Here is a 25,488-nt window from a genome sequence, read left to right as displayed (position 1 = left end):
TCTCTCTCTCTCTCTCTCTCTCTTTCTCTGAATCCCAGTGGATTTCAAAATTCTGAAGCCCGAGTTTTGGAATCAGACAAGCCTGCGGAACGTGAACCTTGTCCCAGAAGGTCTCTCGCTGGAATCCCAGGTGTTTCTCTTCGCCCCCAGGAACTGCCCGGCGTGGCAGTCAAGGCGTTCATTCCTTTGCTGGACGGCCTCGTCTTTAAAGGGCCTCCCCAGTGCGCACTAAGGAGTGTCTTACTTCACGAGGGTTCCTAACAGGGTCAGGGAGGGACCCAGGCTTTTAACCCCTCAGACACGCAACGCAAAGGGCTGCACATACATGATATGTACGTACACACGTGTGTGCACGTACGGGGAGGGCAGGCACCCAACATGGTGTCAGGGTCCAGAGCAGGACCGTCACGTCTGGGCACATTTAGAACAACCCGTCGACCTAACGGGACAGGTGTTTGGTGCGGCTCTTCCCTTCACAGAGAGAAAATCCTCTTTTATGACAACGGTAATATGGAGGGGGTATTTTATTCTTCGTCAACGCTTTAGAATATTTTTTAACGTTTACTTATGGTTGAGAGAGAGTGCGAGCAGGGGAGGCGCCGAGAGAGAGGGAGACAGAGGATCTGAAGCCGCTCGGCACAGACAGCAGCGAGCCTCACACGGGGCTGGAATTCACAAACCGGGAGATCACAACCTGAGGCCCCAACGTCGACGCTTAACCGACTGAGCCCCCCAGGCACCCCAATGCTGTAGGATTTCTGAAAAACAAATCTCTCACACTGAAGAGTGACAGCATTGCACCGACAGTGCCCACAACTCCATTCCAGCTGGGACGCGGTTGCCAGCCGGGAAGAGAAACCACGACCCACGATGCACGGATTTGCAGACCACCCGGCGGCCCAGCGGGGCCGGGCCTCCCGCTCCTAAGTCCCCGAGCAGACCCGAAGGGCACAGGCCCGCAGCCCTCCTTCCCTATGTTCTGTGATGTCCTGGACACAGAGGCTCTCACAGGGCTGAGTGTATGAGGACGTGCGGTCAGAGTGTAAACCCCGTGGGCATCATGTGCACACACCTTCCTGACCTCTCCCCATCCCGCTCCCAGGAAACGCAGCCCATAATCCACCCACTGAGGCTGCACGCTCTGGGATTACCGTCGACGGGTACCACGCTCGCCCACGACCCGCCTCTCACGCGGAGCTGATATTTGGCTGGGATTCTCCCCTCCCGCCCCTCAGCCCCCAAGCCGGGTCCCCCACGATGCTGAGCAGAAGGGAGCCCCTCGCCGGTGGCCGCAGGGCCTGGCGTGAGTGAAGCGGGAGGGCAGCAGCGCCCCGTCAGGGCTCAGCCACCTGCAGCGCCGTCACCCCTGCTCGGACTCACTGCCAAGCTGCGGCCCCACATGCTCTTCCCGCGCCTGTCACCCACGGCCGCCCGCTCCCCAAGGCCATCGTGGACTGCCCACCCCGTGGTTGCGCGCGATCCTTCCCAAAACCCCCCAGGGCCTGGCTGTGCCCTTCGAGAGGCGGCCCCATGTGCCACGGTGTTTTTCAGGCGCAGGCCTCGACGCCTCCGCTACACTGTGAGTCCCGAGACGAGGACTGTGGACGCGCCCTCAGATCACCACGTCCGGAGCCGAGGGCCGGCGGTTCAACCCCGGGTGCAGCTCTTACCTTTCTGATCCGTGCGGGAGCCCGTGAGGACAAGAAGCCCGTCCTTGTGGATGCTGCTGGAGTTCACGGACACGGACACGGTTGCATGGCCGATTTCCACATAATAGGGGCCAAGCTCCTTTCCAGCTCCACGGAACTCACTGTGAGTAACGGCCTTGAGCATATAGACTCCTTCTGGAAAAAGGAGCAAGAACGACCGCTTGATGAACTATTAAAAGTATGTGCAACATCGAACCTCCGTGGATGGACCATGACGGGTGATAACGCTGGGCACAGCAGAGGGGACTCGCTCTTGCAGGAGGGTCACGTGGTGGGCAGAAGACACTCCACAGGAGGGCCACGTGGTGGTCACAGGACACTCCACGGGACGGCAACATTGTGGGCACGGGACACTCCACAGGCGGGCCAGGTTGTGGGCATGGGACCCTCCACAGGCCCCTGCATGGGCTTTATGCCCCGCTGTGGCTAAAGTCTTCATAATTTTCATTAACAAAGGGCGCTGCATTTTTATTTTGCCCTGGAACCCGGGAATTCTGCTGTGGTACATATTCACAGGGATGGAAACAGAGCCTGGTCACCCACCGCTCGGCTCAAGAATACGGTGGTTGTGTGTATCACAAGCAAAGACAACCACACATGAGCACACACGTGCGCACACACTGCCCTTTTATGAAGTGGGGGGGTGGGCAGAGCGGAGCTGGCTGGCATGCGGAAAGGACACCACTGAGCACAGAAAGCACACTACAAAAGTTAAGATGGGGAGCCCTGGGGGCTCAGTCAGTTGAACATCCGGCCCCTGCTGTCAGCTCAGGTCATGGTCTCAGAGTTCATGAGTTCAAGCCACATATTGGGCTCTATGCTGACTCCTCGGAGCCTGCTTGGGATTTTCTCTCCCTCTCTGTGTCCCTTCCCTACTCACGTTGTCTCTCTCTAAATGAATAAATATATATTTGTTTAATCTTTTCTGGGGCACCTGCATGACTCGGTTGAACATCTGACTTCAAATCAGGTCATGATCTCCCCATTTGGGAGTTTGAGCCCCATTTTGGGCTCCCTGCTGTCAGCACAGAGCCTGCTCAGATCCTCTGTTCCCTCTCCCCCACCCTCTCTCTCTGTCCCTCCCTGACTTGCATTCTTTCTCAAAAATAAATGATAAAAACATTTCTAAAACAAAGCAGATATTAATAAATGTAGGGGAAGAATGTAATTAATGAAATACAAAGAAGGTTCTTTACATAGACCAATGAAAAGGCACCCAACCCAATCAAGGACAACGAGGAGGAAGCATAACCCAGAAACAAGAGGCGGCAGGAGGAAACACCCACAAACACCGATGACACGTAAGGAGCCGCTGGCGCCCACTCGGCTCACTTGGTGCAAATGCACATGACAACTGTGACTCAGTGGATGCTTTTCCAAGAAAATGTAACTTAAAAAAACTAACTGCAACAGAAGTAGAAAATGCCAACAGTAAAAATAAACTTTTATTTTTTTTTTTTAAGTTTATCTATTTATCCTGAGGGGGAGAGAGAGGCAGAGAGAGGGGAGAGAGAGAATCCCAAGCAGGTTCCATGCTGTCAGTGCAGAGCCCAACATGGGGCTCGATCCCATGAACCATGAGATCACAACGCAAGCTGAAATCAAGAGTCGGATGCTCAACTGACTTAGCCTACCAGGTGCCCCAAAATAAAATCTTAAAAAAAAAAAAAAAAGGTTGTGGTGGGGCACCTGGCTGACTCAGTCAGCGGAGCGTGTGACACTTGATCTCAGGGTCGTGAGTTTGAGCACCACGCTGGGCACAGAGATTACTTTAAAATTTAAAACAAAGAAAAAGAACATGTCAACAGATGACTTTCCACAGATAAAACAGAAGAACATGTCATAGAAGAAACGGAGGCGATTAAAATCTGTATGTGTGTATATGTATCAGTCTCAGAGAGTTATCAGCAAATTCCCCAAAACAGAATAATTATTTCCAATACTACTGAAACCATTTCAAGACTAACAAAAAATGAAGAAAATCACATAAGCACGGAAACCCCAAATCTAAAACTACTGCACAAAATTTAGTGACTACATGCCAGTTCCATGTGTGATTACCAAGGGAAAAAACATAAATAAAATATGAGGAAACTGAATTCAGCAGCACAAAGAACGGTACACCAAAATCCAGAGTGTTTTCCCTCCGAGGAATTCCAGGGTGGTTCAGTATTGAGGGACTGGTTAATATCTATAGCTCTAAAGAGGCAGGGAAAAAACCATGAGAGCAGCTCCACAGATACTGAAAAGGATTTCACACACTGGATGACTCTTGATTTTACCTTATTTTTAAAAATAGGTTCTAAGCCCAACATGAGGCTTGAACCCACGACCCCATGATCAAGACTCACATGCCCCACCCAGTGGGCCAGACAGGTGCCCCATGGCTCCTGATATTTAAAAAAGTCCTTGATAGGAACCTTCTTGCACGGTTGGTGGGAATGCACACTGGTCCGGCCATTGTGGAAAATGGTATGGAGGGTCTTCAAAAAATTATAAATAGAACTACACTATGATCGAGCATTTGCACTGCTAGGTATTTACCCAAAGAATACAAGAACACGAATTCAAAGGGATACATGCACCCCTATGTTTATTGCAGCGCTGTTCACAACAGCCAAACTATGGAAGCAACAAAGCGTCATCAACAGATGAACAAACAGATGTGGTATATATATATACACAATGGGATGTTTCTCAGCCACAAAAAAGAACGAAATCTTGCAATCTGCAATGATGTGGATGGAACTAGAGAGTGTTCTGCTAAGCAAAATAGCCAGTCAGAGAAAGACCAATTGATTTCACTTATGTGTAGAATTCAAGAAACAAAACGAATGAGCAGAGGAGAAAAACGGGGGGGGAGGGGGGGCAAACCAAGAAACACTCTTAACTACAGGGGACACACTGACGGTCACCAGAGGGGAGGAGGGCGGGGGAAACGGGATGGGGGTGAAGGGAGCACCTGTCATGCTGAGGGAGCACTGCTGAAGCATGGACGTGTTAAATCACTAGGTCGTACACCCTGAGACTAAGATAACATGGGCATTCAATTCCTAGCTGGAAATTGAAATTAAAAAACTTAAGGTGTCCTTGATGAAAGAGGAGAAAGATGAAAACTTCCTTAACATTTGATAAGTTACATCGGCCCCAAGTCTAGTCCCCACTTTAATGGGCAACACTAAGCGTCTCTAGACAAAGATGCCGACATCCTCTCCCATAGCCTCCCCTGCCCCCGCCTTCAGGAAGGAAGTCCCAGCCAAGGTGAGTAAGCAGGATAGGGAGGGACAGGTGTCAGCACGGGGGTACGGGGCTGGCACGTCACTACTTGTAAATAATGTTCACGTGACTGACACACTGAAGAATACGCTTCTGGTAAATGTTTGCAATGTGATAACTCGGAGCGATAGAAGGTACAAAATTAATAGTGAGCACCAGCAGCTTCTCCACACCTGATAACAACCAACATGAAGGGAACACGAAAGCAAAGGCCTCATTGGCCACCGTGCAGAAAATATAATCTCTTCCGACAAACGTGTGCTTTCCACGTGAAGACATTTTTACATGTTCCTCTAAAGGCACAAGGAAGACTAGTGGAGAGAAAGGTATTCTCGTGAAGGGGGAGGCTCCTGAGTATCAACATGCTGCAGACAGCAGTTCAGGAATAGGACGGGATTCAAGCAGCACTGCCAACAAGATGTTTTTACGTGACCCAGCATGAGTCCAAAGTCCACGTGGACAAATGGACGAGTGACAAGAACCAGAATGACTTTAGAAAAGATGAGGAACAGGGGCGCCTGGGTGGCTCAGTCNGGGGGTGGCCGGCGGAGGCTGCCGCACTCCCGACCCCTGGGGGCAGGGTGAGCACTCCCAGGGTGACCACGCAGAGGAAAGTACAATGAAATCCCCACCTCAGCTCAGTGCCAGAATGCACGTTCCTCTGTACTACGTATTCAAATGCACAGAATGGAATCCTACAAACACCGGAACTGCCACGAGAGAATTATGTTATAAATTCAGATTAGGGAAGGGATTTCTTTCTGTGAGCTAAAACTCAGAAACCATAAAAGAAAAAATAAAGTATACTTGATAGAAATTAAAATTTCTGCTTGGGAAGCAAACACAACTATAAGCAACGCCCAAACACAACTATAAGCAACGCCCAAACACAAAGGGCAAACTGACAAAAAGATCTATGGGAGCTTTTATCATGTAAAAAGGGCTAATCTTCGTAATTACTGAAAGTGCTCACACAAGCCCCATGTTAGGTTGAGCCACGAAAAGTGTCCTTTTTGGTACAATATGGCAAACACTGGACCTTTCTCATGGTTGGACCTAATAACTAATAAGGGTGCTGCTCTGGGGACTGGAAACCAGCCAGCTCTTTTTGGGAGCAACTTAGTAACAACCATCATATTGCAAATGCACCAGGGGTACCTGGGTGGCTCAGTCCATTAAACATTTGACTATGGCTCAGGTCACGATCTCACGGTTTGTGATTTCAAGCCCCACATCGGGCTCGCTGCTGTCAGCCCGTCAGCTCAGAGTCCACTTTGGATCCTCAGCCCCCCTCTTTCTCTGCCCCTCCCCCTGCTTACTCTCTCTCAAAAAGTAAAAAAAAAAAAAATTACAAATGCTCCTAACATTTGAGGCAATCATTCCTCTTTTCTTTGAAATGGCACACATGTGTGACTGGTCACTGCAATGTCATTTGCGATGCTGAAGATTAGACAAAATCTCAACATGTACAGATAAAAAGCATGGTTAGATAGACTTGGGCACATTAATGCGCATTCTGCATGCTGCAGGGTGGGGGAGCCCTTCCTGTGTGTACGCGGTAGGAGCACTGAGGTGTGGCCGGGTGTGTGTGTGAGCGGGAGTAGGGCTCCGAGGCCGCACTCATCTGTGTTCAGGAGGAAAGACGGGATCTGTACTGCGTACGTGCACCAGAGACCTAAGGGACAGAAAGGAGGTGCCTGAGGGGCCACCCATCAGCACACATGTCTCTGTAAGGTGGGGGTGCAATCTCCCAACACTATATACAAAAAGACAGTCTTGGGGCGCCTGGGTGGCTTAGTTGGTTAAGCGTCCGACTTTTGCTTAGGTCATGATCGTGCGGTTTGTGGGTTCGAGCCCCGTGTCGGGCTCTGTGCTGACTGCCAGCTCAGAGCCTGGAGGCTGTTTCAGTCTGTGACTCCCTCTCTCTCTGACCCACCCCTGCTCACACTGTCTCTCTCTCTGTCTCCTAGAAATAATAAAAAAAAAAATTAAAAAAAAAAAGACAGTCTTAAAAGATATACAGAAAGCGGAAAATTGCACGTGGCTGGTGAGCAGAAAAGGGTCAGAGTCCCCCGGGCGCCCCGCCCCCCACCAGCGCTGGGGAGGCTCCTGCTCCAGGCAGGTGTCGCCGCGCGACCCCGCAGACAGCTGTTTTGTCACTTCGCCTACGCGCAAGGCGTTTGACACCCGAGTGCAAAAGATGAAGCATGCAGTGCCGTGTGCGTGTGCGCACCTAGGGACAGTGTCAGCGGTTCACACCGTGGCTCCCGGCTTTCCCTGGGAGGGTCACGTGGCTCCCAGGCGTCCGAGCCCAGGACCACCCCTGCCTGTCCTGCCCTCCGTGGAGGCCAGGAGCCACCAAGGNGTGTGTTATCAGGGAGGAGTGAGGTCTTCCCTGGCCCCGCGAGCCCTGCGCTACCCGGGGATGTCGCCGCGTCTGCGCCCCCAGCCGCTGCTCTGACAGGGATGCCGAGCCACCCACCTTTCCGGAACTGGTGGCAGGCAGTGACGGCCACTCCCTCGGCCGCGTCGCAGATCCTCACCGGGACCGCACAGCCGTCCCCGAAATCCAGCAGCAGACACAGAGCCCCACGGGAAGCCACCTGGACCCGGACCCCCAGGCTCGGAGGGGCCTGCGCATCAGCTTCTGGGAAGCAACGGGCGGCGGGCGCGAGCGCCTCGCCCGGACCTTGCACGGAGACGGCCCCGGGGAGGGGGGGACGCCGGGCCTGCGGACAGAGCTGCTTGGNTGGCCGAGGGAGCTGCGGGGAGAGGAAGGACAGCCTCAGAGCGCGAGCCACGGCCGCACCAGCAGGGACGGAGACAGGAGGGGCCCTGCGGGACCTGCGGGCGGGCCACCCGCACCAGTTCCCACAGTGGNGTGCAGTCCCGGCGCTGGTCTGAGCGGCCACAGGCGCCCTGACGGGGGCCTCCATCGCGACAGCGGCCGACGTGACGACGTCAGTCCCGGGAAGCAGGTGCGGGGCCACGTCCTCTGCAGAGCGCGGCCGTCCCGCGGCACAGCAGGGGCCCCCTGCGGGGCAGGTGCACTGGGATTCGAGGGGTTAACGAGTGAGCTGGGGACACATGGCCGAGGCGGGGTCCGCCCTGGTGACCGCAGGTCAGGGAGCCGGCCGTAAGGGGGCCCGCTGAGGCTGGGGGCGCCTGTGCTGGGGGGGCGGGGCGGGATGGGCCGGCCTGGGGGCTGCAGACCGGGCGCGGGGAAGATTCACACTCGCTGGCACACGGGCCAAGAGAGTGTGGGTGACACCGCCAGCACGAACCCGGGTCATCCGGGTCCCTGCTCCCTGGCTGAGCCACCACCAATCTGCAGGGTGAGCGACGGCGCTCAGCCCCTCATCAGACACGCGGTGTCCGTTTTCCTTACCGACGATCCAATCGGGTTATGCTTTCCACGCACCTGAGCGGTGCGCGCAGCACCAGAAGCTGGAGCTACGGCTGGCCCACGAGCCCCAGGGTGGCCTAGCCACCGGCAGCCTTCTGGAGACTTCCGGGCGAACAGGGAACACACCCACCTGGGGAAGACGGCGGGAGGCGCCACTGGCATTCCCAGCCACACGCATCCGTCGGGGACAGGGACGCAGGCCACGGCTGCTCCAGGAGCTTGAAATTGTAACGCAAGGTTCCTGGGTGTCTCTGGACGCAAAGGGAAAATGCACAGAGACGGTGAGGCCGGCGCGCTTCATCGCTCACGGGGCCCATCTGACCACAGCGCTCTCCCGGGCCCCTCTGTGACCCGCACCTGCTCCTCGGTGGTCCCGGTGACACCAGGGCGCCCTGCAGGAGAGGCTGTGCCAGTGTTAAGGGGAGGAGTTTCACTGACAGGAGCATATCTCAGGCCACGGACTAAACTCTGTCCCCAGCTGGGACCCTGCATCAGATGGCCTACCCGCGGGCAGCTCACTGTCCACAGGCGCTCTGCGTCCAGTCACAGTGAGCTGCCCCAGGGCCACAACCAGGCCTCCATGGGATCCACCTGTGACCTGGGGACTGCTCCGAGCAGGACAACTGCCACCCCGTCTGGCCCACCCACAGGTTCTGGAAATGGAGGCGAGGGGCGGGACTACGGGCCGCAGGGTGAGACCCTCTTACAGAGTCCTAGACCCTGTTTACCTGGACGGGTGAGCCACACCGGTGCCTGTGCCAAGGTCCCTCATGCCCAGGGCACTCAGAGCCATTCCGTTTTCAGGTACAGGGCACTCAGGGCCATCCTGCCTCACATCCAGGACACTCAGAGTCCCCCACACCCCCCAGGCACAGGGTTCTCAGAGCCATCCTCCATCAGTAGAGGGCTGGGTGTGTTGTCCTGGGTTAGGTGAAGGGGTGCCTCTGGCCCAGGCTGCCCTAACCCTGGCAGGAAACACCGGTTCCAGGCTCGCCTGGCCTTCCTGCTGTGGTCGCGGCCTCGTGATATTTCTCTGCACACAGTGGGGGGTTTAGGGAAACCACATTTACTGAGGAGCCCACACGTNGGGAAAATTCCAAGTACAGTTTCTACGGAACACATATTCTTTCCGTACCAGGGAGAGTCGAAATCCTAAGAGGAGGCATCATGAGTCACAGATTGTCTATAATGAGGCAGGCTGACAGCTTCTCACGGAGCTGGATGATGTGAGAGGAGGAAAGGACGGGCTCAGAGATTCGAACTCGACCTAGGTCACCTTGAAGGACCACCTGTCCTCTAGCCACAGGGCTGAGACTGCCAAAAATCAAGTCAGAGGCTCCTCCCTGGGCCACACCAGCCACACCAGAGAGAATGCCAGCCCGCACCTCTCAGGAAAAGGCACAGCCCTGTCCCCGGCCCCCCGGGGGCGTGGCCCTACGAGTAGGGGGATTTTGCCTCGGAAAACTGATTGGAAAGAACCAGCTTCTGTCGCATGAGGCCACCCGGTTTGTGGAGATGTGTGTCAGTGGCCCCGGGAAGCCCGTGCAAGAGCCTGGCTTGGACAAGGTGGCCTCACTAGGGTGGTGGTCAGAGAGGTGGGGAAGGGGTGGCTCCCTCCGGGGACGCCTGTAGGAGCCAAGAGCTATAACACGCAGGAGGGGTGTGGGAGCCAAAGCACGACCAAGCAGGAGCAAGAAGGAAAGGACACTGCCAAGGGCATGGCAAACTCCAGGCCTGGGTGGGCACCGCGGGGGCCTCTCGAGCTACCCCCCACGATGCCGTCGCCGGCCTCCACTCTGCCGGCAGCTGCAGCCTCCTGGGACAAAAGCCACGATTCCTGCACCAAACAGCAGGGAGGAGCCGGATGGTGTCAGACCTTTCCGGGACCTGCCACCTCACTCTCACTGTCCCACACTCAGAGCCCCGGCCCCGACAGCGCGCCACTCGCCCAGCTGTCCGCACACGCTCCACATGCTCAGGTGCCAGGCCAGATGCTCACTCCCCAGATGAAATCGCAGCAAGGTATGGAGAAGGCCGAGGCCAAGGCTGATAGACCCCCAGCACCAGGCCCCTTCTACACTGCCCAGTCCCGTTGACCCGGGCAGGCCCTGCCCTTTCCCGGGGATGTGAACCCCTAGGCTAAGGCAGCCCTCCTCCGAGTGTGGAAGGAGCCAGAGAGAATAGGACAGGGGCAGGGATGAAGCCAGGCGTCCTCTTAGCCACCAGCTCCCGGGCCTCCATGAGCCTCCTGTCTGCAGGTCCCACAAATTCTACTCTTCGGCTGAGCTAGTCTGTAATGGCACAAGCACTGCCAAGGGTTTCTTTTCCAACTCTCCCTATTTAGGCAAAATTTCCCAAAGAAAGCAGTCCACGGAGGCAGAGAGCAGATTCGTTATTGTCAGGGGTAGGGTCTAGGAGAGATGCCCACGGGGCGTTTCCTTCAGGGGATGAAGAAAATGTCCCAGAACTAGAGAGCAGCGGCAGTGCACAACTTTAGGAATGTTCTAAGTGCCACTTAACTGCACACCTTAAAATGGTTTTGATGCTAAAATAAAATAAAGAGGAGGGGAATGGGGAGGAAAAAGAGCTAGGCCTCACATGATCTGACACAATGGAAATCACGATCCGCTCTGGGGATTATGAAGTTCCTGTTAAATCTAAGCTGGATGAGGAGAGTAGGCAAGATGGCAGAGAAGTAGGGAGCTCTGTACAATTCGCTCACCCCCATCTCTCAAACGGAGAAGGCCGGAACCCTTACAGAATCCAGGAGTTTGGGAGGAAAAGGAGACAGAGTCCGCTGAGAAAACCTTATAGCGGCTACCTCAAGAAACAAGCCAAAGTACACATGGTGGAGAGTCCCAAATACCACTACGAGTAGGAAAATAAAATAACCAAGGTCTCAACAAGAGACCAAGAGACACCATTCAAAGAACACTTTCTGAATGGACAGGCCCTGGACAGTCAAAGAGCCTTCTTTGGTACAGCAGCACTCACAGGTGCAGAGTGCATAACAAGCTTTTAAAACTAACAAGAGATAGCTAACCAAAATGACGAAATGGAAGAACTCTCCTCCAAAAAATTCTAGGAAGAATTGACAGCAGAAGAACTGCTCAAAACAGATATAAGCAAAATAACTGAACAAGAATTTAGAACAACAGTCATAAAACTCATCGCTGGGCTTGAAAAAGGCATGGAAGACATCAGAGAAACTATTGCTACAAAGACTATGGAGCTTAAAAATAGTTGTGATGAATTAAAAAATGCTATAAATGAGATGCAAAATAAAATGGAGGCATCCAATGCATGGATTGAAGAGGCAGAAAGGAGAATAAGTGATTTAGCAGACACAATCATAGAAAAAGAGAAAGCTGGGAAAAAGAGAGATAAATTGATCCAGGAACACAAAAGGAGAGCTTGAGAGCTCAGCGATACAATCAAATGGAACAATATCCCATATCATAGGAATTCCAGAAGAGGAAGAGAGAGGGAAAAGTGCTGAAGGAGTTCTGGGACAAATTATAGCAGAGAACTTTCCCAATCTGGGGAAGGAAACAGATGTTGAAATCCAAGAGGCACAGAAAACTCTCCTCAGACGGAACTTGAATCGGTCTTCTGCAAGACATATCATAGTGAAACTGGCTAAATATAAGGACAAAGAGATAATTCTGAAAGCAGCTAGGGATAAAAGGGCTCNAACAAGAGCACCCCAAACCCAGTAGAAGAAGAGAAATAATAAAAAAAAAAAAACAGGGCAGAAATAAAAATATAGAAACCAAAGAAACAGTTGAACTGATCCGTGAAACCAAGAGTGGATTTTGTGAAAAAACAAACAAAATTGACAAATCNAAAATCTCCCAACAAATAAGAGCCTTGGACCTGCTGGCTTCCCTGGGGAACTCTACCAGACATTTAAAATATNCCCACGAACCGCGAGATCATGACCCAAGCGAAAGTCGGACGCTCGGACGCTTAACCGACTAAGCCACCCAGGCGCCCCATGCACCAGCATTCTTCTTAAAACTAGACCTATCCTAAAATTGTGTGGAACCACAAAAGACCCTGAATAACCAAAGTAAGATTGAAAAAGAAAACCAAAACAGGAGCCATCTCCATCCCGGACTTCAGCCTGTACTACAAAGCAGTAATCATCAAGACAGTATGGTATTGGCACAAAAACAGACACATAGACCAATGGAATATAGAACTCAGAATTGGACCCCAAAATGTACAGCCAACTAATCTTTGACAAAGCAGGAAAGAATATCCAATGGAAAAAAAGACAGCCTCTTTAACAGGTGGTGCTGGGAGAACTGGACAGGAACATGCAGAAGAATGAAACTAGATCATTTTCTCACACCATGCACAAAAATAAACTCAAAATGGATAAAGGACCTGAATGTGAGACAGGAAACCATCAAAACCCTAGAAGAGAAAGCAGGAAACAACCTCCTCGACCTCCACCGCAGCAATTTCTTACTTGACACATCCCCGAAAGGCAAGGGAATCAAGAGCAAAAATGAACCATTGGGACCTCATCAAGATTAAAGGCTTCTGCACAGCAAAGGAAACAATCCATATAACTAATAGGCAACCAACGGAATGGGAAAAGATAGTTGCAAATGACATATCAGATAAAGGGCTAGTATCCAAAATCTATAAGGAACTCGCCAAACTCCATACCGAAAAACNTGAGCACTGAGTGTTATATGGAAACCAACTTGACAATAAACTATTAAAAAAAAAAAAAGAAAAAAATTCCAAAGAAAGAAAGAAAATGTGGTATATACATAAAATGTAATACTATTTAACCATAAAAAAGGAATAAAGTTCGCATACACATTACAGCATGGATGAACCTTGAAAAGATCACAAAATTGAAATTATAAGATTCAGAATATTATGAAAGAACTCAGTCACTAAAGGCCACATATTGTATGATTCCGTTTGTATGAAACATCCAGAAAAGACAACTTTTCAGAGATATAAAGGAAATTGGTGGTCACCTAGGACTGGAGGAGGTATCTAAATGTTACAGGATCTCTTTAGGAGATAAAAATGCTCTAAAATGGATGGTGGCATAAATCTGTGGACACTAAAACCACTAAATTGTACATTTTAAATCAATGAATTTGTGGTATGTGAGTTATATCTAAATAAAAACATTACATAAAGAACCAAAAAGAATAGAGACATCACCTTGAAGGCAAGGCCTAGCCGACCGTGTAGTGAAGGAGAATGGCAGCAAAGAACTCTGAGCTACAGACAGGAGGAACTTACCAAAAGTGCCTTTTATTCTAAATTCAAGAGTTTTCTCCTTATTCTATATACCAGAGTGAGCAAACTATGACACCACCTGTTTCTGTAAATAAAAATTTATTGGAACACACACACACACCAAAAAAAATCTAAGCTGGATGAGAACCTAAATTTAGCTCCTAACAACTTCATCCCATTTCTCTTCCTGCCTCTGCCTCTGCCCTCGGTACATACATATGTTCATGTATGTACACACACACACACACACACACACACACTCCAGTCATTCGTCATTTACCCGCAGGGCCTCTGAAACATCACGCCGCTTCCGGCACAGAGAGCTTTCCAAGTTCTCCTGTGACCTGAACCGTCAGCATCGCAGCCCCTGGGATGGTGCCCAGCCCTCCCCGCCAGGCCTCCGAGCCCCAGGGATGCGGCCGGGGTCCCGCAGCCCAGCATCCACTGTGCGCTCTGTGCTTTCCGAGGCGGGCATTCCCGGAGGGCTGGGGCCCTGTCGTTTTCTCGGGACCCGTGGGAAATGTGCACAGGCAGAGCCAGTGTGTCACCTCCTGGGATACAGAAAGGATGCTCACGCTTGCAACAGAGACAGAACGCAGAATGAGGGGGACGACGGGGTACCCTGCACTCCATGGGCCCGGGAGGGGCAAGGCCAGGCCCCACAGATGCCCAGCGAGCATCAGGGCAGCATTAGGGGCACGAGGAAGCGAGTGCGAGGGTCCCCCAGCTCCTGACCTGGGGAGTGTCAGCTTTCCCGCACGCACAGAGACATAATTCACGAGAATCCCACGTTTTCCTGTCCCACGGGTCTTCTGTAAGCAGTTGACGCTTCTGCACAAAGAACAGAGTGGACTCGGGAAAACGCAGCTCTGCTTAATGAAGTTCGGGAGGTAGTATTCTAAAAACTTAGTCACACTTGCTAAAGGTAAGTAATGAGTAGCTGAATCAAGGCTGGCATCTGGGGGGGAAGCTTCGAGTGCAGATGCAGTGCTTTGTCCTGGGGAGAACTCGCCACAGGACACCTGTCCAGGGAAGGGTGTCAGGCTGTTAGTGAGTTCCCAAGGAGGACCTCAGAAGAGTGACCGTGGGGAACCACAAAGGCGTGAAAGAATATTTACAAGGTTCCATCTACATCTATGCACCCATCAAATTGTGCCCGTAGACCAGAAAATAATTCAGCAAGTGCCACTTTAAACATGGTTTGCTTCTGAAAGGCTTGAAATGTCTAGAAACTCCTCTCTCCAAAGTGTGCGGCCTCAGCAGTGACTCACATGCTGTGCTCTCCCCGGACAGGAAGCGTTTTCTGACCAGGAATAAAGAGTGTGGGCGAAAGGGCAGCATAATCTGCTGGAAAGTCAGGCTAACAGCAAACTCAAGAAGGCAAAGGCAGGCCAGAGAAGCAGGCTGCTGGTCACCTCCTGTGACCCCTGGGACCCAGCCACATCTGAGTTGCAGGGGCCGCGGCTGTGGGACACAGTACTGACCATGCACAAACATTACTAATGGCCCCAGATGTTTTATTCTGCATTAATGAAAATGTAATTCTGACCGAGAGCCCCGAGCTTTATTCAAGAAAACAAGACACTCTGGGAACAGAAGGTGCTAAGCCAGCCCTCAGTGTTCTGTCCTCAAGACGTGGGGGCTGGAGGGAATACGCCTCCCCCTGCATGGTAAGGGCCCCGGGGTCTCCCAGGAGCCAGGGCGTAGTGAGGACCCGGCTCACCCATCAGTGTGTCCTGACTTGTCACTCTAAACTCAACATCTGCTCACCGAAATCACCGCCGATCAGCCACCTGACTACCGCAGTGGGTTTTACAACCTTAACCATCCATAGCATTCACTTGGGGAAGAAACCGTATTTACTCACCTGTGTTTGTTCCAGAAAATCACATTTGCTCATTAACTTTCCATGTAACCTTTAACCTATGAGCTATGACCTTTTACGGGTCCCAGACCCAATTCCAAAGTGAGGAGTGGGGTCACCCTCAACACCAAGCAATTCTCAGATACCAGCCAGAATTCGGCTCGCTTCTGACGCCTTCTACCAGAGACAGACCCCACACACAGGTGATGGGCTCAGTCCCCAGCACAAATGCCTCCCCCCACTTCAGACAGCAGCCACAGCCCCAGGCGGTCACTCGGGGGTTCTGACACCCTCCTCCTTCGGTTGTTTCTTTTAATTCGCTAGGCGGCTCACAGAACTCGGGGAGACCCGTACAGTCCCGTTCATCAGTAAAGGACATGGTGAAAGAGACGAGCTGGCCAGGCTGGGAGGGGGCGTGGAGCTTCCCGCCTCGCCAGGGCCCGCGGTCCCCCATCTCCACGTGCTCACCAACCGAAAGTTCTCTGGAGCCCATCCTCTGGGTTTTTAATGGAGCCGGAGGTGGGGGTGGGGGTGAGACTGGAAGTTTCAACCCTGGAATCGCAGGGTTGGTGGCCGTAGCAATCACTCCCGGTCCCCCGCACACCAGCCCTGGGGAGGGCCTCACGTCCATTAACATAACAAAAGGAACTCTCCTGCCTTCTATTGATGCAGAGTCCCTGGGTTTGGGGAAGCCGGGGGAGCGGGAAGCTGAGGACTAAGACCACATCCACAGGAGAGATTCAGGTCATCCGAATGACCAGATGTGCACGTCCTACAAATCACAGTAGGGCCCGCGACTTTTATGTAGGACGATCAGCTCCGCCAATAGGAAGCACTCCTATACCGTCCTGAAGTGAGAAAGACCGTCCGTTCTCCCCCTGCCTCCCCTGCAACAGAACATTGTACAAACTCAGTCCAGTCTCAAGTTCGCACAACACTACGCCACAGAACCGCGTAATCGCCAATCCGTCCAGGGCCCGGGTCCGCACTCCACGTGGCCATTGCTGGAGGTTGGGTTGCCGGGGCTCTGGGAAGCAGGGCCATGGGGGCTCACGGGGCAGGTGGGCTCAAGGTCAAGGAGAGCCACGGAAACAGGCAGGAGGTCCAAGGCCTGGGGGGACACCTCCCCCCCACCTGGGGCTGGCTGAGCGTGTGGGTCACTGAGCAGGTGCAGATGGGGCGCCCCCCTGCCGGGCCCACAACAAACCCATAGTAGCGGGTGCACTTGTGTCTGGGAATGCATCCCCCCAGTGAACCTCTCCCAAACCCTGCCCGCGGGCATCACAGGTCCCCCTTTGCAGACATCCTTCCTTATGAACCTGAAACCACCCCCTCTGAACTTCCACAAAGCAGCAGGTGAGCCCGGGAGGGCTCCCAACGGGATCAGGGTGGGCTGACAGAATGCTATTCCCAGATACAAATGCCCTCAGGGCAGCTGTGTGCAGGGCGGGGGGGCGGGGGTGGGGGTCCCAGAGGGGATGCTGGAGACCCCCATGACAAGGATGGGGACCATGTGGGGAGTGCTGGGGACCCCCCTGAGGAGCACCAGCAACTGAGCTGCAAGATAATCTCCGCCAAGGGGCGGGGAGGTTCCGGGAGCTTCTGCAGAAGGGGCTCCTTTCCATCAGGACGAAGGCACAGCTCTGGGCTGAGAGCCATCAGAGCTCGCTCTTAGGCACAGGTGGCTCCGATGTCCGGGCCTCGCCACTCCCCAGCTTCTCGGCCAACACTCCCCGCCCCCTCGCACGGCTGGGACCACCTGTCTCGTCCTCTGCACCCCGCCGCTGCTGGGCCTTCTGATAGCCAGACACGGACGCACCTGCTCAGACGTCCAGGGCGCCCAGTCTTACTAGCAGAGGCCTTCAAAGAGCTCCCCCCGCCCCCCAAAATAGGGCTTCGGTCCCCTGGGCCGCCGGAGGCCTTGCCTGCGTTGGAGCCCTCGGGGCTGCAGCCGGTCCCCACCTCTGTCTCTGGGCCGCGACCTGGCTTCTCACGACAGGACTCCAGGTCTGCAAGGGAACCCCGTTTCCCCGACGCGGCACACGGGGCTGAAGCCGCGGCCGGCCAGCTCCTCCTGCGCCGGGCACGCGTGAGGGCCCCGGACACCAATACCTTGTCCCAGGATGCCAGCGAGCGTGGGCTCCGCGGTCCCTGGTCCCCTTCCGCCCGTGTCCACGCACCTGGAGGACGGCTGGGCTTGCCGGTGCTCACAGGAGGCGCAGGGCTAGCGCGGACCTCTGGGGAAAGAGCAAACGAGGTGTCAGGGCTGCCGTGTTCCATGAGGAGACCCGCCCGCACACACCCATCACACACAGGTTAACGCCTCCTGCGCTCCACATGGGTCAGGAGTCCTGTGCCCGTGGGCTCTGCCTGGGGTGGGGGTGGGGGTGGGGGTGCTGTGCATATTCTTTGTCTCTTCCTTCTCTTCCTCACCCAACATGGTGTCTCAGGGTGGGGGTGCTGTGTGTATTCTGTGTCTCTTCCTTCTCTTCCTCACCCAACATGGTGTCTCAGAGGTAAACAAACACAGGCCAAGTCAGGCAAGTCCACAGCCTGAGCTCCCGTTCACGACCTGGCTTGGAGGGCCCTCGCTGTCCCCTGCAGGGCTCAGGGCAGACGGGATGAGGGTCAAGGGCTCCCGAATCAGGGCGATGGGGACAAAATGGCGGGAACCACAGTCGAAGGGACCAGGCAGGGATTTGCTGCGCAGACATGAAGACCAGGAAGACGCCCCAAAGTTTACAAGGCACGACACTCCCACACGAGGGCTCTGGGGGTGCCCAGTCCGGCCCGCTCCCAGCTCGCAGCCAGGCCCGCGCCCACCCACCTCCGTGTGCCTGGAGCAGATGGAACATGCATTAGAAACAGGGACAGGGTGGGGCGCCTGGGTGGCTTAGTCGGTTAAGCGTCCGACTTTCGCTTAGGTCATGATCTCCCGGTTCGTGGGTTCGAGCCCCGCGTCGGGCTCTGTGCTGACTGCCAGCTCAGAGCCTGGAGCCTGTTTCAGTCTGTGACTCCCTCTCTCTCTGACCCTCCCCTGCTCACGCTATCTCTCTCTCTCCTAGAAATAAATAAAAATATTAAAAAAAAAAAAAGAAACAGGGACAGGGTTCCAGACAGACCCCCCCGAGGCCAGGTCACCAAACCAGGGCTTCACCCCCAAGCTAGCTGCGGTCCCGGCCTCCTCCACAGACACGGTCCTGGGGCGCCTGGGGCGCTCAGTCGGTCAGGCATCCCACTCTCGCTTTCAGCTCAGGTCATGATCTCACAGTCTTGAGTTCAAGCCCCTTGTCGAAGTCTCTAGGGACTCTCTTTCTCACTCTCTCTGCGCCCCTCCCCTGCTTGCGTGCTCTCTCAAATATAAGTAAACGTTAAAAAAAAAGTGCCAGATGCTTAACCAACTGAACCACTCAGGCGCCCCTTGTGGCTTTTTATTAAGTACCTAATCTCTGCCACATGCACTCACTTTTTTCCCCTTGCTAATCCCGTTCTACTATATTGAATTCCCTGCCCAAGAACCTGTAGTTTGCAAAACACCAATCTAGGGCAGGTACGTCCCCCTGGACGTTTTGACCCAGGCTGCAGTCTGTCTGCGACGTGAAGCAGGTAGGAGAGGGGGCCACAGCTTTCTAAATGGTGCGGACATTTAAATTCTCCTCTCACAGGGCTGCCGGAAATCCAGAAGCAACTGGTGACTGGGAGGAGACGCAGGGAGCGAGCAGGAAGCTGAATTAACATTGGCCTTCTTAATGGAAAAGAGAGACAGACAGACAGACACGGTGTCTGCTCCTCTGTCCCAGCTGACAAGGTTTAAGAACCGGAATGCTCTTTCCTTACCTGCTGGTGGCCTCTCGCCTCTTCTGCCTTCCCCTCCCCCTCCCGCTTCTGCAGAACCCGGGGTGCGGCCTCCAGAACTGGCTCCCATACGGTCCTCAGTGCCTCAGCCACCACCAGCTCCTCCTCCCACCTCAAGGTCAAGGAGCAGAGAGCACCCCCTCGGCCCCACTGGCGTCCCAGGTAAAAACTGACAATGGGGAAAACCTGATTGAGATTTAAGTGGATGCAGGTGAGACATCTGTTTAAGCTAATTTCAGTTTGCTGGTTTAATTAAGATAGGCCTGTCTTTAAGGGCTCCTGGGTGGCTCAGTAGGTTGGGCGTCCAGCTTCGGCTCAGGACGTGATCTTGCAGTCTGTGCATTTGAGCCCCACATCAGGCTCAGTGCTGACAGCTCGGAGCCTGGAGCCTGCTTCACATTCTGTGTCTCCCTCTCTCTCTGTCCCTCCCCTGCCTGCACTCGGTTTCTCTCTCTCTCTTTCTCAAAAATAATAAACATTAATTAAAAAAATTATTAGGGGCACCAGGGTGGCTCAATCAGTTAAGCGTCAGACTGCGGCTCAGGTCACGGTCTCACCACTGGTAGGTTCAAGCCCTGCATCGGGCTTGTGCTGACAACTCAGGGGCTGGAGCCTACTTTGAATTCTGTGTCTCCCTCTCTCTCTCTGCCCCTCCCCAACTCACACTATCTCTCTCAAAAATATGTTTAAAAAAATTTTTTTAAAGAGAGGCCTCTCTTTAGAGTTACCAGCTTTAAATACGAAACTTTGATTTTACCAAGGTTGACTAAAGGTCAAATAAGCTGCTCTCTGTTGCAATTTTTTAGCAAAAAAGATAACTTAAAATGATGGTTAATTTTGTCTGTCTCAAAGTTTTCATAGGTAACTGTTAAGATAGCTTTCTAAGTCTCTGGTAACATGAAACTTTAAAGTTTTGCATGATAGGGTCAACTGGGTGGCTTAGTCAGTTAAATATCCGACTCTGACTTAGGCCATGATCTCGCAGTTCGTGCGTTTGAGCCCCGCGTTGGGCCCTGTGGTGACAGCTCAGAGCCCGGAGCCTGCCTTGGATTCTGTGTCTCCCTCTCTCTCTCTATCCCAACCCTGCTTGTGGTCTGTCTCTCTGTCTTATAAATAAACAGTAAAAAAATTAAAGTTTTTGCACGATAAATGGGATGGAACTCATTGGACATCTGGGTCTTTCCCACATAGAATGGGGTGCCAACGCTTTGATTACTGAATGTAGGTTTGCTCTTTTAACTTCTTATTGCAGAGAAACTAAGGCCATTTGCGTGTATTGGAAAACATCAGTTAAGCTTAACTGATTCATGAATTTAGCACCTAAAAAAATTCTGGTGCAACAGTCCTCAACTGGAGACTAAGGTTTCTAAGAGTCAAAATGCTGCTAAGTATACTTAAGACTGACAGAAATAAGGAAAGGGACTCTGTACGAAGGAAACCAGGAGGTATGTGAGAAAGATCTAACCAATGGAAATACACTTTTTGTTGAAGTAAAGCAAGGTAATTTTGTCCTAAATGGGACTGGTCGTTTGGAGAGAAATGGCTTGGGACAACATATGAAGGCAAAGGAAAGTTGTAGAAGGTTCGAGAAGGGAAATCTTTGAAAAGGAATTTCGTGTGTGGTTGGGAGGGACTAAGGTGGAAATGAATGGATTTTTAAAAGTACACTCGTAGAAGGTTAAAATTCTGCTTCTCTCTCTGTTCAAAAAAGTGTTCTTGGACTGTTGATCTGCTCTTGATAAGAAAATGTAAATAAAGGTTTTGGTGTTTGTTTTGGTTTTCCTGCCGGGAAAACCAAAGCTTTCTGTTTCATCTTTTTCAGGTCTTTGATTACTTAAAGTTAAAACTTCTCACTGGTGAAAGAGCCGGGTTTTGCTAACAATTATATAATGCCACATATTTGCTTTGGGAATCTCTTATTCCCACCTTGGGTAAATAAATAATTTAAAGTTTTAAGATGTGTAATGCTCTGTAATCCTATTTAGGATGTGCTCGTTAATTTTCTAAGGTTTTAACAAACTTCCTGGGGGTTAACCTGTACATGAACCTTTTTGACCAATTAGGCCTTTTTATTTGGAATGCTAAGTTACTCGGAAAAGCACAGTCGTGCAATGGTAAACCCTAGGTTGTGCTGCACAGATAAATATTGTAGCTGCTCAACTGTAGATGCAATTCCTAAAGTTTTAACGTTTTGGTATAAGGTCCTCACTCGATATTCTGACTATTGAAGTGTTAGGTTGTCACAGAAATAACCAAATTCCCTTGTCAGTTGCATCATAATGAACTCTCATCATATCTTTAACAATGTCCATTTCTGAGCTGTTGTCATTTATAACTGTTCCTATTCTCTCACAAAATATATTCCATCTTCAAGGAGATTCATGAAAAGGACTTTTAGGATAAATACAGGTATCTGACATCTTTGAGATTAATACTAAAACAGGTAAGAATTCCAGAACTAAAAAGCTGCATTCAGGGGTGCCAGGGTGGCTCAGTCAGGTGAGTATCCGACTTCAGCTGAGGTCATGATCTCACGGTTAGTGGGTTCAAGCCCCATGTTGGGTTCTGTGCTGACAGCTTGGAGCCTGGAGCCTGCTTCAGATTCTGTGTCTCCCTCTCTCTCTGCTCCTCCCCGGCTCACGTTCTGTCTTTCTGTCTCTCTCTCTTAAAAATAAATAAAACACTTTAAAAAAGAATTTAAAAAGTGCATTCAAACTCAATAAGAATTAGGAACTCGGGACTAAATGAACTGAGAAAAATGAGCGTTTTTGTGACTCTTATTTGAAATATTGCTTGTTTCTAATGTTTGCTCTTCCCGATTAAGGAAACTTTTTCTTAGGATGTGTAAGATAGACAGAGACGGCATAAAGTGTTCGTTTGTAAATTGGGGAGGTTTAACTTTTCTCTCTCCCTAAACCCTCTGACATTCAAACAGTCTCAGTGAGTGTTCTTTCCTTCACGGCAATTACATTGTTTGCCTAAGTTCAATAAGAGCCTGCTCATCTTGTCACAGGTCACCACTGGAAATACGGGTTATTCTACCGAGGCTCTGACTGGAATGTCCTATTTGAGACCTGCATGGACTCAGATGTGAGCAGACGGCTCTAAGGAGCTAAGGTCGACTCCGTGAAACACGGGCCATAAAGCCCCTTGGAAATGCTGGCCTGACACCTGCTTCCGGGGCTTCCAGCAGCCTCCCCAGGGGAGTAAGGAAGGTCCCTTCCTGGCAGGTGCGGGACCTCGGGGACCTCGGGATACCTCGGGGACAGGAGCCCGCCCACTTCTGCAGGATCGCAGGCCTGTCTGAGGGAAGTACTCGGCTTGGCACCCGGCCTGGAGAGGCTGCTAAGAGTTCAGTCTGGAGAATTCTGTATCAAAGGTTCCAGCAAAGCCAATTTTAAAAGATCCGTATGATCAGCTGCTGTTCTTGCTGCACTTGGGTAAATAAGCAGGCCAAGTTTGTGAAGACTGGACCGTGTTCTACAAACCAATTGGTCTCGATTTGGCTCTCTCTGGAAATGAGGGTTTTTAGAGAGAAAAACTATGTTTCAATAATGCACCTTTATGGATATTAAGTTCTAGTTCTGGCTGTCTTTAAATGTTTGTTTGCCTAAACTAGACAACTTTCAGGTAAACACAACAGCACAGATATGGACAATCTTCTCGTTACTCTGTGGGGAAAGTCACAGGACCCCATGGGCATATTATTTAAACACCCGGAAAATGGGATGGATTCGCCTAACATTTGTATATAGAAAGACTCTTCTCACTGTAGACTTATCAGCAGGTAAGGACTACAGTGCTCTGTGAAATTATTTACTTCAGGCCAGGTTAATTCATAAATCCCTAAATATGCCAACCCTGGCCTCCCTAAGCTGATCTGGCAGTTACTAGGAACCCACGCCATATAAACCCAAAAGACGTGGTTTATTCAAAGGACCAAAAGTCGAGTACAGCAGGGAATTCAACTCCAAAACAAAAGGGCCCTACTGGGTCATATCACACGCTCCCACTGTGGTACGTGAGAGGGGCGTTCTTCATGGGCTCCTGTATCTTAACAAAACCTGGACCCCCTTCACAGGAAATGAGTGAACAAACTCATGTGCCACCTTATTCCCGTGACCCTGTGGACGACCCCAAACCTCTCTCGGGATGGCTGCACCTTTCGTCTTCGTTCTCCTTCCCCAATTTCGACTAACAATTCCTTCCTAGGACGGGCCACTCAAAGGACCGCCACAGACGTTTGAGTCACAAGCCAGAAAGACCACCCTGATTCCAGCTGCCTGTTCCCGCTGCCATCTGAGGGTCCTCCACGCCTGACCTCTAACGTGTCGCTGGCACCCCTGGGAGACCCGGGGTGTGTAATGAGCTCTCACCGCTCATCTCTAGTTTCCTCGTTTCTGTGAAGATACCCCTTTGAATTACCTGACTGCTACACCGAGCAGAGTGTCTGTGACAGCTACACACCACCCGTCACACAGCGAAGGCCTTAGATGGCTCTCACGGTAACATTACAGTATTAAATACTAAACCCGTTCACAAGCATAAAACACCCTACAAACAGCTAACAGGCATCACGTGTTCTACATACCGCACTGGGGGGAGCCTGCGCTCCCATAACAACCATGTGCCGTGTACACACTGCGGGTGACCACACAACCCGTCCCGCTTTGTACCCACCTCGGATGACCACACAACCCGTCCCGCTTTCCCGCCGACGCGACACTCAGCTTCCTTGGAAACAGCCCCGCTCTTTCCTTTAGTGACAGGTCACACTCCTGGGCGGGGGAGGGCTCTCATGTGGGCGGATCTTTCTAGATAAGCTCGTGGGCCTGCTGTTTTCTCCCGAGTCTCCCGCTGCAGGGACTTCAGCCCGACGCATTGTTCTTTCTCCTCCAGGAGGTTCACACGCCTTGCCCCGGGGGATCCAGCTGCCTCGGCCTTTTGCACCTCCGTCTGTGTTCCCAACTGACCCGTACCCACCCATGTAGGCAGGGACATCTCCACGCCCCTCCTCAGCAGAAGGGAGCTACAGAAGACGAGACCTTCCACCATCAACAACTTTATAGATTTAAGGGTCAAAACAGCTCAGGGGGGATACGAAGAGGGGGTATGGGGTGGGCTGAGGGCACAGTGCAGGCTAACGGCACCCGCCCCCCTCCCCCCCAAGGTGGGATCCGTGGACACTTCCCGCCACCCAAGCACACGGGAAAGGGGTTTAAGAGTTTGCTGTGGTGACGAGGGAAACTAAGGCGAATGAAAAATCCAATTCCCTTACAGCCTACGGCCCAGTGACAAGTCCCTGAAACGGGCAGAGTGACCTCCCTCTGGGAGCTCAGCTGCCTCCTGATGACACTTTGCTGGGGGCAGAAGGGAATCTTGGCTTAACATTATCCAAGCCTCCAGGACCCTGTAAGTCTACTTCCTTTATCTCTGCTGCCCCAGGACATTTGCAACAATCACACCCCAGGCTTAAGGCCACTGATACACATCCGAGGAGCTCAGGACTGAGGTTATACTAAATGGTAGAAAATGGCGGTTCCCTAGCAACAGCTTGGCCTTCAAGGTCCTGGAAACCTTGCTTCCAAAATTCCTTAGAGACTGACTATCCCTGCACACACACCCCTGCCAACCTGAGGGTATGTAATGAGTTACCAGACATGACCGCAGTGCAGCTCTGCCTGCCCATGGGTCCTGTCCCTGCACTTTCATAAAATCACCTTTTTGCACCAAAGACATGTTCAAGAATTCTTTCTTGGCCATTGGCTCTGGAACCCCCCCACCATCACCCCAAAACTTCATCATACCTAACGTGGCACTCAAACTCATGACCCTGGTATCAAGGGCGCATGCTCCACTGACTGGGCCCACTGGGCACCCCCGCATTTGGTTTTTTCACCCAAGAACTGCACACCGTTGAAAACCACTGAAGCTGATGCTGAGTTCAAGGATGTGCATGATGCCATTTTCTCTGGTCGTGTAGATGTTTGGAAACGCCCACAATCAAAGGTTAAAGGAAACATTTCTACTGAGCCCTGGCTCCGCGCAGAGCCTGGTGGGCACTATGCTCATGCAGCCCCCAGAACAGGTCTGCAGAGCAGCAC

The 25,488-nt window shown here is 52.1% G+C and overlaps 1 protein-coding gene across 1 annotated transcript in view; it reads right to left on the bottom strand.

Moving 5' to 3' along the window:
• Positions 1–25,488, bottom strand: part of PKD1L1 (polycystin 1 like 1, transient receptor potential channel interacting) — a 113,198-nt gene that overhangs the window by 78,597 nt on the left and 9,113 nt on the right. Inside the window, 7 exon segments of the mRNA XM_077781152.1 lie at positions 1,671–1,844; positions 7,468–8,019; positions 8,407–8,642; positions 8,911–9,044; positions 10,166–10,228; positions 17,209–17,348; positions 17,455–17,766. Coding sequence (XP_077637278.1) covers positions 1,671–1,844; positions 7,468–8,019; positions 8,407–8,642; positions 8,911–9,044; positions 10,166–10,228; positions 17,209–17,348; positions 17,455–17,766 — 1,611 coding nt within the window.

The sequence above is a fragment of the Crocuta crocuta genome, unplaced genomic scaffold (assembly GCF_008692635.1).
Source record: "Crocuta crocuta isolate KB4526 unplaced genomic scaffold, BGI_CrCroc_1.0 scaffold108, whole genome shotgun sequence".
Lineage (NCBI taxonomy): Eukaryota > Metazoa > Chordata > Mammalia > Carnivora > Hyaenidae > Crocuta > Crocuta crocuta.
Note: the sequence above shows the minus strand (reverse complement) of the source record. Positions and strands in the feature narration are given on the sequence as shown.